The sequence below is a fragment of the Lonchura striata genome, chromosome 3 (genome assembly GCF_050655825.1).
Source record: "Lonchura striata isolate lonStrDom1 chromosome 3, ASM5065582v1, whole genome shotgun sequence".
In the NCBI taxonomy this organism is placed as follows: Eukaryota; Metazoa; Chordata; class Aves; order Passeriformes; family Estrildidae; genus Lonchura; species Lonchura striata.
This window is the reverse complement of record NC_140705.1, coordinates 102,062,347-102,075,736: the sequence shown is the minus strand read 5'-3', so window position 1 is coordinate 102,075,736 and position 13,390 is coordinate 102,062,347. Positions and strand designations below refer to the sequence as shown.

General features: G+C 39.6%; 2 protein-coding genes across 13 annotated transcripts in view; both read right to left on the bottom strand.

Moving 5' to 3' along the window:
• Window positions 1-2,345: 2,345 nt before the first annotated feature.
• Window positions 2,346-9,008, bottom strand: MRPS10 (mitochondrial ribosomal protein S10). 2 transcript variants are annotated; one of them, XM_085576001.1, is made up of 8 exons: window positions 8,954-9,008; window positions 6,077-6,185; window positions 5,923-5,981; window positions 5,754-5,826; window positions 4,597-4,736; window positions 4,011-4,119; window positions 2,803-2,892; window positions 2,346-2,533 (listed from the first exon to the last, which is right to left on the bottom strand). In XM_085576001.1, the coding sequence occupies exons 2-8, from the start codon at window positions 6,089-6,091 to the stop codon at window positions 2,447-2,449; spliced, it is 573 nt and encodes a 190-aa protein (XP_085432127.1). In that variant the 5' UTR covers window positions 6,092-6,185; window positions 8,954-9,008; the 3' UTR covers window positions 2,346-2,446. The 2 variants fall into 2 exon arrangements, with proteins under 2 accessions (XP_085432127.1, XP_021403200.1); XM_021547525.4 differs by lacking the exon at window positions 6,077-6,185.
• Window positions 9,009-9,669: 661 nt separating this feature from the next.
• The window catches only part of TRERF1 (transcriptional regulating factor 1), a 101,364-nt gene continuing 97,643 nt past the window's right edge, over window positions 9,670-13,390 (bottom strand). For all 11 annotated transcript variants that reach the window (XM_085575982.1, XM_021547617.3, XM_085575983.1 and 8 more), the window contains one exon: window positions 9,670-12,837. In XM_085575982.1, coding sequence (XP_085432108.1) covers window positions 12,516-12,837 — 322 coding nt within the window. In that variant the 3' untranslated portion in view covers window positions 9,670-12,515. The remainder of the gene's footprint in view (window positions 12,838-13,390) is intronic.

Below are 13,390 nucleotides of genomic sequence, written 5' to 3'. Positions count from 1 at the left end.
TTCTTTTCACCAGAATGGGAAAGTTTTTCTAGTGGTTTAGAAGATTTGGTCCTGTAGCTTGAAGTCTATCCTTACCCCCTTTTCCTCTCTCCATCCTGACTTCAATTTAAGCACTGAAACCAATGATATTCCTGGAATTGTTTCCCTCTTTCTGCTCAACTCTTTCCTCCCTCCTCCCCATTCCTTGTGTGAGAAGGATCCTGCTTGGACAGTACTTGGTGTTTAGGATTAAACTACTTAAAATGTTGCGATGCCATTGATGTGTGTCTTAGAAGATGTTTTTCCCAGGAAATGAACACCTCAGCTTCTCTGTTGTGACGCATGGGCAGTAAAGCAGCACTGATGCTGATATCCCATAGACAGCAAACATGTAACCACTGTTATATGATAGTAACTTTCTTAAATTAGGTCTCTGCACTTGAAAATTTGAAATAAAATTTTTAAAACGAACTTGTAAAATCAGCCTGGAGCTCCTAGTTGCTAACATGGTAACATATCACGAGCAATGTTCTTTTTACAGATTTCTTATGTACCAGCATCTCTGATACCAGCAGTAATACTGGAAAGAAAAGGAAGGAGAGAAGCTTGCATTATTTGAAATCTGTTCTGCTGACCCCATTCTGTCAGCAACTACAACTAAAGCCCATCAGCAGAAGTCTGCTGCTGCTACCTGTGTATCTCCAGCACTTTTATCTGTATGACGTTCCAGAGACAGATGGTTTATAAAAGCCATTTCCTTTGTTTTAGAGAACTCTACTAATATGAACAGAAGACACTTCTCCTTGTTGGCTTACTGCCTTCACTCTTTTGTCTCCCAGCAACTCTCCTACATGCTTTTCTTTATACCTGCTTTTCCAGCTCAGTTTTGCCTTTTTCCTTGTGAGATTTTTTCATTTTAGTGTATGTTTTTAATTGAAACAAATGTGTTGATCACACTCTTTCTATACAAATTCATAAATGGAGAGCTAAAATTTCAGATAATTTTGCCCTAAGTTTCTTAGGCAGTGTAAATTACACGATGGACTCTCAAATATAGCTTATGAAGTTGAATGCTTATTTATTTATATTATATGCACTTCTGTGGATATAATGAAAAGAAAGATGTGTAAGCTACAAAATTGGCTTGTAGCAAAGAGAAAGGTAAGAAAGGAGTTCATGTCTTCCCTTTCTGTATATCACTCCTTTCATATTCAAACTGGAATTCTACCAAGGTAGGAATGTGATGCACATTACTGTGAAGCACACAGCTCTGCTGTGATGCATGGAACATCTCGTGTGGCATACCTTGCCTCCTTTGTTTAATGGAATGAAATTGCTTGTGGCAAGCACATTTCTCTCTCTCAGGATTTTTCATAAAGGTGCACAGAGAGAAAGAAAAACAATTTCTATTTCTGCTCCTTGTTTGTCTCATGTGGAATGAGTGTTTGGAGAATTGTTTACCTGGAATGATTGCTTGATTGGTTTCTGGTGAGGATTGTTTGAGCTGGATGGCCAATCCAATCCACCTGTGGCTGGACTTGAGAGAGGGTCATGAGTTGTGTTAGTTAGAGATGATAGAACAAGTAGGTTTTGTAGTTTTAGTATTTTTCTTTATGTAGTATATTAATGTATTTTAGCATAATTATAATAAAGAAATCATTCTGAACTGAGTCAGACATCATCATCTCTTCCCATCGGGTTTGCCTGCATTTACAACAATTGTTGATCCTGATAGTTCTGCTATATGGATGCAAAAGTGGGCACTTCAGATAGGGATCATTTAAACTTTGGATGTCTGACTCCTAAGAACACGAGAGAGAATACTCAAACTCTGATGTCTATAAATAATATAAAGCACGGGGTATTTATTGCAACTACAAATTTTCTGACTGAAAAATCAGAGGGGCTGGTCAGTAGGAAGATTACTTGAGATAAAACCTAAAGCAATGGTGTCACATGTTGACAAATGGTTGGGAGTGTTGCTCTTAGCACTCACTAAGAAATGTAGCAGAAAGCAAAAATGGAGAAATGTGGTGCAAGTAGGAGAAAAGACGATGGGAAATAGTTTATCCAACAAACTAGCTTATCCAAAATTGATAAATTGATAACAGTCTGGCATCCATAATATTGAACATGACACAAACATGAAGTGGATTTGCAAGAATTTCAGCGTTCAGAAGCCATCGAGTACCAAAAGGAGGTGGTGAATTTATGTATATATAAGTAAAAATAAACTTTACCTTTCTACAAACTTATTATAAATTAACACACTCACCAATCACAGAACACAGTAAAACTTCTTCACTCTATAGCATTTTACTCTACATGTACTGGAGTTATGAACAAAAATAACTTGAAGAAACAAGTTTTTATAAGAGAACCTTTATTTAACAATGGACTGTCTCAGTCAATGAGGTTGATAGGCGCAATGAATTGCAGTACTAATGGAGCCAAGTACCTGATGTGTTCATGACTTTACTTCAGTTTCTTCTACTTGAGGTAGTGTATCCCAGACAGGTTTCTGAATGTGTTCTGGTATTTTCTCTATCTTAGTCTAAAAGGAAAGAAAAACAACCACTTACTGTACCAGCCAGCTAACATCTAACTACTTTGCTTTATTTATTCTGGGTTGAGATATGAATCAGATTTAAAATGCCACCTAGTGGCACTGCCAAGCAATACAGCCTCTCTACCATGCAGTATTTCGGAAAATCTTCCTATCCAACTGCACCCATTTTCTCTGCTGACTTTCTAAAGACTTCAGTAGTTACTGGTATTTCAACCAGGACTCGTAACAGTTAATAATGTGAGGTGGAAACTGACCTTTTTCACTTCCATGGCAACCCCTTCAGGTAAGTTTCGTTGCACGTACTCCAAGTAGACTGCAGCAGTACTGCTTGTTAGGTATTTTAACTAAAACAGAAAGAATTTTTTAAAATTAACTACTATTAATAATACTTCTAAAAGAATTTAAAAAAAATTGCCCTGGCTTTTATGGCCCTTGCTATGGGGGATCAAACATCTTACAGGAAGACAGCTTCCATAATATTCTTAACAGAAGCAGTTCATCTGTACTCAACTCTCATGTTAGTGTAAAGTAGTTACTTCATTCCACAGAAGTGCACATGCTGCCTGGGAGCACATGCATTGATTATGATGGAAGTGGTGGATCTTAACACTGCAGGTATCAGACAAAATTAGTTACAGATGATACAAGAATCACCAGCTTTTCTAGACTCCCAAAGTTCAAGCCTGTTATAAATCCTGCAACTACAGAGTTCCACTGAAATGCTGATTTATTTTTTAGTTTCTCCTGGTTTCACTGATTTACTGATCCTTTAGGTTTTCCTGGAAGGCAAAAATAGGGCTTATGGGTAGCCACTTGTACTGCACTCATGTCAAGGGACTTAAAAGTCCCATTTTGCTAAGCACTGTACAAATATACAGTAAGACAACCGGGAGCCACAAAATGCTGTCAGTAAAACCTTCTTCTAAGAAAGTCAACCACAGCTGCATTCTAAACCATACAGATGTCTGTGTCATCAGCCACAGAGCTGGTGGTTTGTCTATGCTTCCTTTCTTCTACTGCCTACATGCAGTTGTAGTTTGCCACATGATGCTGCACAGAACAAAAGTATGTCTGCTCAAAAATATCAGACCAATTCATAGAAAACAGAACCCTTAGCAACTGGCAATGCCAATGATTTAGCTGCACCTTCTTCCCTTCCTGAGAAAACGCTCATCCCAATGATTTTTCGAAACCAAGAGCATAACACACATCAATTCTACCTTATTTTCTTTAGCCATTTTTTCAGCTCTTAAGATGATGGTAAAAATAAAAAACTTTTTGGTCCAAAAATTATGTAGGCTGAGCATTCAGAATAACTCGTGTTACATTTTATGTAACTAGGTCAGCTGTTTTCCAATATTCTCCTACATTCTCCTCTCCAAAACATTTTCATTTGTGCATTCGCATATAGTAATATCTTTGAACTGTGCACCTAGAACAATTTTGTTTCCTTCTTTCTTACCTCTAAACACATGTAATGTGTTCTCATTTCATACTGAACTCTGTGCTTCTTGTAAATGTGTACAGATTTGAGAAGTGTAAATCGTTCTATCGTCTTTGGGGGTTTATCTCTGAGCAAAGAAGAAAAAGAAATTTTCATGTTATATAAAGGATGATAATACAAGCTTATCTGAAAGATTATGCTGAAATCTCTGTTCTTATTTGACATTTAGAAGATCTACAAGGAAATATCAAACTCTGGTACAGTTTGTTATTAACTCACATGGGCATGGTATTAACTCAGGTATTAACCAGCACTGGGTCAGGTAAGCTACAGCACTGGCAGCTGTGCAGAAAGTACTGGCAGTATCCTTCACGTAGATAAAAAGCACTTCCACTATGGCAGTGCTGAGTGCAGAACTGCTGCTGCTTTCTCATCACTGTCCTGCCATCAAAGAACTGTTAGGTCTGTAATCTGAGAAAAAAATGTCAGCTCATAGCCATTTCTTATAAAAAAAAAAAAAATACTTCTACATAGAGGACCTGAATTACAGTGGATAACAGAAGAAGCATCTCACTCCGTATCACTCGACAGATTAATTACTTACACTTTTTCAACAGAGATGCCAAGTTCTTTAGCTGCAAGCACTGCAAAATATTCATAGCTGTCCAACACAGCTTTATCGTGGCCTTTAACTAAAATGGACAATCTCTTGTACAGTGTTTCTGGCTCATCTGAAAGAGATACCTGCATTTTTGAAGAAAATACAAGAGTTACCACACCATGTTCTCCTTAATTAATGCATGCACTGTGTATTTCCCTAGCCTGCATGCCCCATTTGTAAAAAGAGCAAAACACCCCACAATCTGTTGAGCTGCTTATTTTAGTTTATCTAACAGTGTCTGCCTGTATTACCTTGACTAACAGGTCTCACTCTACCAGGGAAGGCAAAGTGTGAAGAGATAGCTAACTTCTGAACATTAGGTAAAATTTCTTCATGCAAAAAAGGAATACCAGAGAGATATAAGGAGGCTAACACTAGCAACAAGAAGAACAAAACTCATTGTTGAAGCAAGTCTGGAGCACCATTTGTATTTTATAGAGCAGTGTGCAAATACCCGAGGGTTTGCTTGGGTATGGAAATTAAATGGACCATTATGGACAGCAACCAGAATTCTCACTTTACTAAGCCCTAAGACTACTTCAAACACAGTAGTCTTCCCCAGGTGTATTATCCTTCATGTTCATACAAGTGCAAGTTTATGACCTTCAGTTAGAGCTTCAATCTCTCATGATCCAGGCTCGCTGATCAACTGGAAGAGCCTTAATGAGTGCAGAACTGCTGATTTTCCCTGAGGTTCACTCCTAGGCAGTTTAGCACACTAAATCCAGCATGTACCAGCCACAGCAGGAAGGCTGGATCACCACTGTAGATCTAATACTGCCTGTCAGATGTTTCTGAAGCTCTTGTCAAAAGGCTGCTAAGCTGCTGCGGGCATTCAACTGAATATGGCCGAAAAGTTGGTATTTCATAGAGTTACAGCTGCACAGAAAAGGGGGAAAGCTACTGAGAGGCAACTGTAAGCTACAGAAATCTTGTTGGGGAAAAAAAAAGCAACACATCAAATTATTTATTTCTCTAAGAAAAATCTGACATCACTAATGCAGACCTTCAAAAACCTGCAAGAAAATAATTCAATTTTTTCTGGATGACCTCTTTATTACTAAGACAATATACAAAATACTGTGTTACAGAACACTCACCAAAGGATTAGTCTTAGACTCCTGTGTATCACCATGGGATCCAGCCAGTCGTGCTCCCATCAAGTTGGAGCTCCTAGAAATACAGTCATGGGGAAAGCAAAAAATAAGTTGTTAAAGTTGGATTTTATTTTTTCAGGGACTTTGGAGGAGGAGGGGCTGTTACACTTACGGAAGAAAATACTGCTTTTGCATAATTCTGCTTGCATAACTGACAGGAAAAGCTGATCCCTGTATAAAACAGATAAGTTATGATATGATGATTTTCCCCAAATCAGAAAGCAGCCAGTTAATACGGGTTTATTAAAGATTACTTTTTTGCATACCAAAGCACAGCACATTCCTAGTCACTGATTTGACAAACTAGGAAGTTTGCTCCTTTGGAAAACACAGGAAAACAGGAGCGTGGAAATGTATTTCAGTATACAATAGCACCTAAAAAAAGAAGCATGTTAAGGGCACAATAACAGTATGCACTTACTACTGAGGCCTCTGAGTAGCAATTACAAAGCGTATTTTTAACAGAAAAAACTATTTTTGTGGCATCAGATGCCATTTCTGTATATAGTAATATTTTCTCTTTAGTTTTACTTTCATGGTACAATATATATACTTTTTTTCAAGTGACAAGCCTAGGTAGGACTTAAGAAAGCAACTGAAAACAGTATCCTATAAATGCAAAATCTTAGACTGTGAATTTAACTGGTAATTGACTGGTTTTTCAGAAAAAAAGTTCCTTGTGATTTTGAGCACTTGTTCTTTTGAAGAGAACATTTAAATAGAAATACTTCTTACAAGCAAATGAACCACGTTTAAAAGATAACATGATTTTCTCTGTTAGAAAAGGAATATAGTTGTCAATCATGTGACATTACTATCTTTCATACTACAATAATTGTTCCCTTCTGAACACTATGTGGCTTCTAGCTTCCTTCCACTAATTCTTAATTTGGCAATGTTATATACTACTTTGGGGGGGAAAGAGGAACTCTCACTTAACAGAACCTCAGAGCTGCAGCAGAATGCCAAAACCAAATTAGTTACTTATCTCGACCCTTGATAGTCTTTTTTGACATGTGCTGGAGTCACAGCTTTAGGAGAGAAGTCAGATATCCCATCCGAGAGTTATACAGGTGACTGTCTAATCAAATCATGAGAAAACAGCCAGGCTTTACACTTTTCCAGGTAATCTTACTGCAGTTGCCTGTGGATCTGCATAACTCACTCTATGATGCTACTAGGTCCCTAACCTTTTCCAGTATGCATCATACATTCATTATACATCAGCAGTGAGCAAAACTGCTTTTTGAAGTAATTTTGTCTCAGTCACAATTTATCCACAAATGCCGCTTCCCATAAAGATGTCTGCAGGAAGAGGCAGGGGAGATTTCTGTTTACAAAGCTGACTACGGTACAAATGCCTCCCCTTAAGCAGTCCTTTCAAATCCAGATCTTCACAGAGGCACTACTTTTACATTCCTTAAGTGCATAACAAAATAGGCAATTTTAGGAGCACTGAATATTTGTCACTGTAGTAGATAATCATTCAGAAAGTTTCAAAGTTCATGCTGAGCCTTAATACCTACAAGTATTGAAATAGAGCTAGTAATTATCTAATGACAGCTAATAAAATAGAGGGACAAGAGCACATCATGACAGGACAAGGGGGAATGGCTTCAAACTGAGAGAGGGTAGGGGTGGATTAGATATCAGAAAACAATTCTTGACTGTGAGGGTAGTGAGGCAGTGGAACAGACTGCGCAGAGAAGCTGAGGATCCCCCATCCCTGGGAATGCTCAAGGCCAGGCTGGACGGGGCTCTGAGCAACCTGATCTAGGAGGTGTCCCTGCACATGGCAAGGGGTTGGAAACAGACGGTCATTAAGGTCCCTCCCAGTCCAGGCCTATGATTCTATGGCAAAATTATGTTGACATTTGCACTCAAGTCTCTCTTCCTGAATTCAGAATGCTGCCTTCCTTCCATTCAATGCCAATATAAAGTACAGTAACAATCAGCTGACACCACTTCAGGAAGCAGACAGGCCCATGAGATTAAAAGACTATTCAGTGCAGGGCCTAAGCTGTTTGTGCAAGTACATGACACAGAATCTGACCCCAGATGACAAATATAAGGCTATTAACTCTAGTCATAACTGAATTTTTATCTGTTTTGTGTTTTTTAATGCATGTGCATATGCAGTCTATGCTATGTATTCTTTTACTTATAACTGCTTGACGTGGTAATAAGGATTTATTATTTGCATGCAAAGATAGATGCACTCATGGTATATTGTGCTATGTGGTTTTAGATACAAAGATTTCAGTCTTAATGCAATAAAAATGAATAAAACAAAACCTGATGAAGCAGTAGAGTACTATCCCACAAACTAAGGTCTGCAGCCTTTCCAGTATTCTATGATTGTACATGTTATTCCTACAACATGCCATCTCCCTTTGTTACTAATTAAGCAGATCTGCATTAATTCAAAAGTTTTTGTAACATTAAATTAAAGGTGCTCTATGCAAATTTTGACAAAATGATATACTGAAAACCTCAAGTGGTAGATACGACATTCAGGGGGCAGGAATTGGTAAACAGCTTCACAGTCTGATTTAATGATGTGCTTTTGCTAATGGCCATCATAGACGGTGGAAATGACACTCAAAGACTGCAACATAACAGAACCAAGACATTGCACAAAACATGATTACCCCTCTCCTAGTGCAAAATAGCCTTAATTTTGTTTGGTTGAGAGCCTCTGAAGTGTCAGGGGGAGACAGACGCCTGAGTCAGAAGAGAGTTTAGGGCTCCAGAAAACCCAATTTTCTCAATTTGAGAGAAAGCAATCACCGTTTTTGAATCCAAACTAGCAAACACCATCAGAGCAGTACTGTTATTTTACGTGGCAACTTCCAAGCTTTGAGCTTTAGAAACTCGCCTAGCACACGGCCTCCAAATCCAAGTCACCTACTCTTCAGTATCCCTTCCACGCGGGAAAACCACAGAGCTACAGCGCAGAGCTCGCCAGGCGATGATGGCGCGCAGAGACACAGTCCCACGCTGTACTGCCCCCGCCCTCCCGGAGCCCGAAGGACAGCATTTGCCACGTCCTCTTTTCCCACTCCCCTCAGGCATGAAGACACCGAGGGCAAGGCCGAGAAGGAGGACGGCGCTCCGCGTCCCTCTCCCGCCACACACCGCACCTGACAGAGCCGCCGCCACAGCCACCCCGCCGCCATCTTGGCCCCGCCCCGGCCCGCCCTGCACGGCCCGGAAGGAGAGCAGCGCCCGCGGCCCGCGGCGCCTGCCCCCGCCGGGGCGGCGGTGGGGCTGCGGGGCCGGGCCGGGAGCTCGCACGGCGCCCTACGAGCCCCCAGCCCGGTTCGCCAGCCCGGCTCCCCGGCCCGGCTCCCCGGCCCGGTTCGCCAGCCCGGCTCCCCCGCCCGGCTCCCCCGAGCGCTGCCTCAGCGCAGCCCCGGCGGAGCCGCCGCTCCCCCTCAGCCGCTTCCCGCCCCGGACGGCCGCCGCCCCCCGTCCTGTTCTCTAGGAATCCTGTGAAAAAGCCCAAACTAAACCAATTACACAAACCCTAGTTTTCAACCTTCTCCCTTTTCAACCTTTTAAAAAGGCATACAAGCCCGTTAGAGCAAAACCCGTCCGACTGTATTTTACTGATATATAAAAATGACTGGAAATGGTACATAAACCCCTTCCTTTTCACACAGACAAATATCGGTTAATAATACAACACAGCATCTGACCGGTACCAAATCTTCAAAGCGAGTAGAAAAACTAATTTATGCCACTAAACCATCCTTAAATACACACAACCAGGTAGGCAGTGTACAGCAAGATTAACCTGAAATTAAGCTGTGTGCTAGCAACGGGAACCTGAGACCAGCATAGATCACAAGCTCTATCAAATGATTACAGATTTTTTATTTTGTTACTTCCTCTGCCACCTAAAATTACAGTCTGCTTTTTACACTAAAATGCCTAAAATATTTACACAACCATCTTCTAATAAAATAACAGTTAAATATTGAAAATAAGATTTTTCTCATAAAATATGTTTTCTGTATGTACACATTTTATCAAAGAGGACTAGCTCCAATATTGAATAGTTTTCCATCATCAACCATCAGCAAGAAAAAAAGTTTTCTGAAACAAAACTATGTTCAACTCATGTACAAATAGGCAGAACAGCACATTTAACATCAGCCAATGCAACACTTAATGATGCAGTCAATGAGGCCTAAATCATGTACTGCTTAGGAAATGTGCATTTTTTTATTTTTTTTTCCTTTATGAATAACTTCTTTGGTTATCGTTGTTCTATTATATTCTTGTTTGTACAATAAAACAGCACCCAATTAATGTTACTTAACCAGGCATATGTATGTATATATATATATTTAGATACTAAATTTAGCACAGGTCCTGTGCAACTGTTACTAAAAAAGTGTCACTGTAGATTCTTTAATATAGAGCTGCTCTTCAGAATCAAGCCCCTAAATTTCTACTGTTCTGTTCTTTAAGCAGAACTCTGATTTCAATCATCATTTTCTTAAACAGTTTTTAAGCACCAGGAACCTGAAAACCTGTCTATTTTCCAGTGTAGAGCCTTTCTCACAAAGATCCTTAAAAGTTCAAAATGATACAAGCTTGGGAGAGGAAGAGTCAACTCTGCTGGGCTGTTTCCAACAGAGACCCCTGAAAGCCAACACGTTTTAGTGCTCACAGAAGTGTCCACTTTGCAAACCACGAAGACTTGCAGTATCTGTGAGGTTTTTTTGTCAGTGGGTCTTGCTGGTGGTACACAGCTGAGCACCCAGTCTGCTGACCCTGGGTGCACATGACCCCTGTGAAAGTAAAATGTCACAGCATGGACAGGAACTGCTGGGGAATGTGCCAAATGGCAGGTTGGGAAAGAAAAGGCTGCTGCTGCCTGATCTCCTGAAGCTCAAGGGTACAACGACTGAGAACATCACCTCTTATGTAACAGGAGTGAAATTCCACCCACTGGTCAAGCCCTACTGCAAAAACCTCTGGAAAACCCCCCAGAACACTAAAACAACCATGTACACAGGAACTTCACAAACCGGAAACCGAGAAGTTATTTCCAATCTCCTGAAGGGTTGTTCTTTAGCATCACAACATTCGACCTTAAGTAGAAACTCGAGGTCATTTGGCTTCACATATTTGGCTTTGGCAGAGAAGGCATCTCTCTCTCTGTCAGTGGTTCTCAACTTGTGTGGTCAGGTAACTCCTATAAAATTGCTGTGATTTACCCTCCTTTTGCATAGTTAAACAAGGACAACAAGTAGAAAATTAGACCCACCATTACTCAGATTCTGGTAAAGGTGTTAGGAATACAGCAAAAAGAACCAAATAAAATAAAGCCCAACCCACAAAAAAAAAAAAACAAAAAAAAAAAAAAACCAAACAAACCTGAAGCCTGGAAGATCTGAAGTAAGTCTTATAAAGTATTTTATAAAGTTAACAATACTCCTCTACTGTGCAAAATTCACAAGAAAATCAGTGCTGCTGCCTGTGAGAGCTCTGCAATCAACATTCATATTCTGCAATTAAAGGTCCACTCAACCTAACTCCATTTCTTGTTTTATTCTGCAACGTACAATTCTTTCAAATGCTGTTTAATCAGAGAACCAAATCTAAATTTATATAAAATGTGTCAGGTGTCCAGCATGTAGATCTGAACCTAACGGAGGAGAAATGGTCATTAAACGGCAACATCAACTCACCTCTGCAGCATGTTTATAGTAAATAAACAACAGCTGAATTTGATGTAATGAAGAAGACTGAAAATGGCACAAGAATAACACATTATACCTACATGCTGAAAGCATATCAGTCTCTTTTCCAATGGCAAGAATGCTTCCCTATGTTTGCCTGTGAGAGAACAAGCAAACTCACTTTGAGTGTGTGCTCAAACACACACTCCCCTAAAACCACAGAGATGGCTATTCCACAGTGTGATTTATTGTCACGGGACAATATTTCCAGTGCAATCTGATTACCAAGGCAGTGTTCCTGATTCAGTGTTCCCATCAGAGGATGTAGAAAATAGAACAATCATTTTCCTTCTTCAATCCTTGAAATTCGGTCACTTTAAAATCAGCAGATCAAAACCATGCTTAAATGGAATGTCTAAAACATCCTGTGTAACCAAGACAGAGCTGAAAATGAACTGCAATATTACTAACTCTTTCACAGTTAAACCAGATCTTTTTTTTCCTCCATCTCGCTTAAAATGGCAGCACAAAGACAAATAATGTAATCGTATCTTTCAGAGAGATGACATTTACTCTCTAGAAGATGCTGGAAATGATCCAATATAGACAAAAAAAAATGTTTCATCAGAAGTGTGTGAAATTTATTCTTGTAATTGGGGTAAAATGAAAACTGGAAGAGTTAAAGACTAAACATTCTACCAGGACCATCTGGTAGGAACTGATAGCAGAACCATGAACTTCTGTAATTAGTGGTCTTGGAAGTTATCAGCAAAAAGAGCTCAGATAAAAACACCTTATAAGAATATTTGTACCAATTATTTATTTCTTCCCCCAAAACACAAATTAATAAAAAAAAAGGAAAAAAAGCAGATTTTTTTTTCTAGACCTGGATAAAAGAATTATAATTTTCAACAGGTAGTTTACAATCAGTGAGAATAAACAAGCAGTCCGGGTTTCCTGATTGATCCATTCAGGGTGTGCTCAGTAGCTGTCTATTAAACAACTTTATTTACAACTCAGCATCATCCTGCAGTAGATCTGGATCTTCATCATCCAGTAAGAGGTCAGCATCCATAACTTCATTCTCTTCCATGACATCACCCAGATCTGGAACAACATCATCATCAATGTCACCAACATTTTCAACATGTTTAACCAAGCTCATGTGATCCAGGGGGATCAAACTATGCCCAGCTGGCCCAGTAGTTCTTGCAATAGTGGCTGCCATTTCTGCTGCCACAGCAGCTTTCTGAGCCTTCTGCCTTTGCTGTTCTTCTTGTTGTCTGTGAGTCTTCATATGAGCATTGCGGCTTTTGATTTTGAAAAAGACCCTAAATTTTAAAGGAAAAAAAAATCAGATTAAAATGCACTGCTTTTGATTAAATGAGCCAAAAAAGACTCAACAACTTATCAGTACATTTGCTTCCTTGTCCTGAAATAGAAGTCCGTGAAATCTGCAATGCCATGGTGTGAATTTCAGGGACATATTACCAGATTTATACATTCTGATGGTATCAAAATGGCCTACTCTGATTTTGCCAGAGGTAGTTTGTAGCTCCCACACCTGCTTCAGTATCTATGTACATCCTATTTTCCCTCTATCAGTTTCACAACCATCTTGCACAACAGGGAGAAAGTGAATGATTACCAAGATGGACAAACTCAAGCACAGAAATACAGAAAAATTTGCCCACTGTCATATCCAAGTTGGTGATGAAGCAGGAAGCTGGAATGTCAGATGGAGAAATTCTAGCAGTTAAGTGAAAAAAAGGAGTAAATACTGCAGGGGGCATAAAAAATATCATGCAAACCTATCTCTGACAGCTTTGGTAAGAGAACATATCATCTAGGGGGAAAACTACTTCCAAGACAATGGAAGCAAAA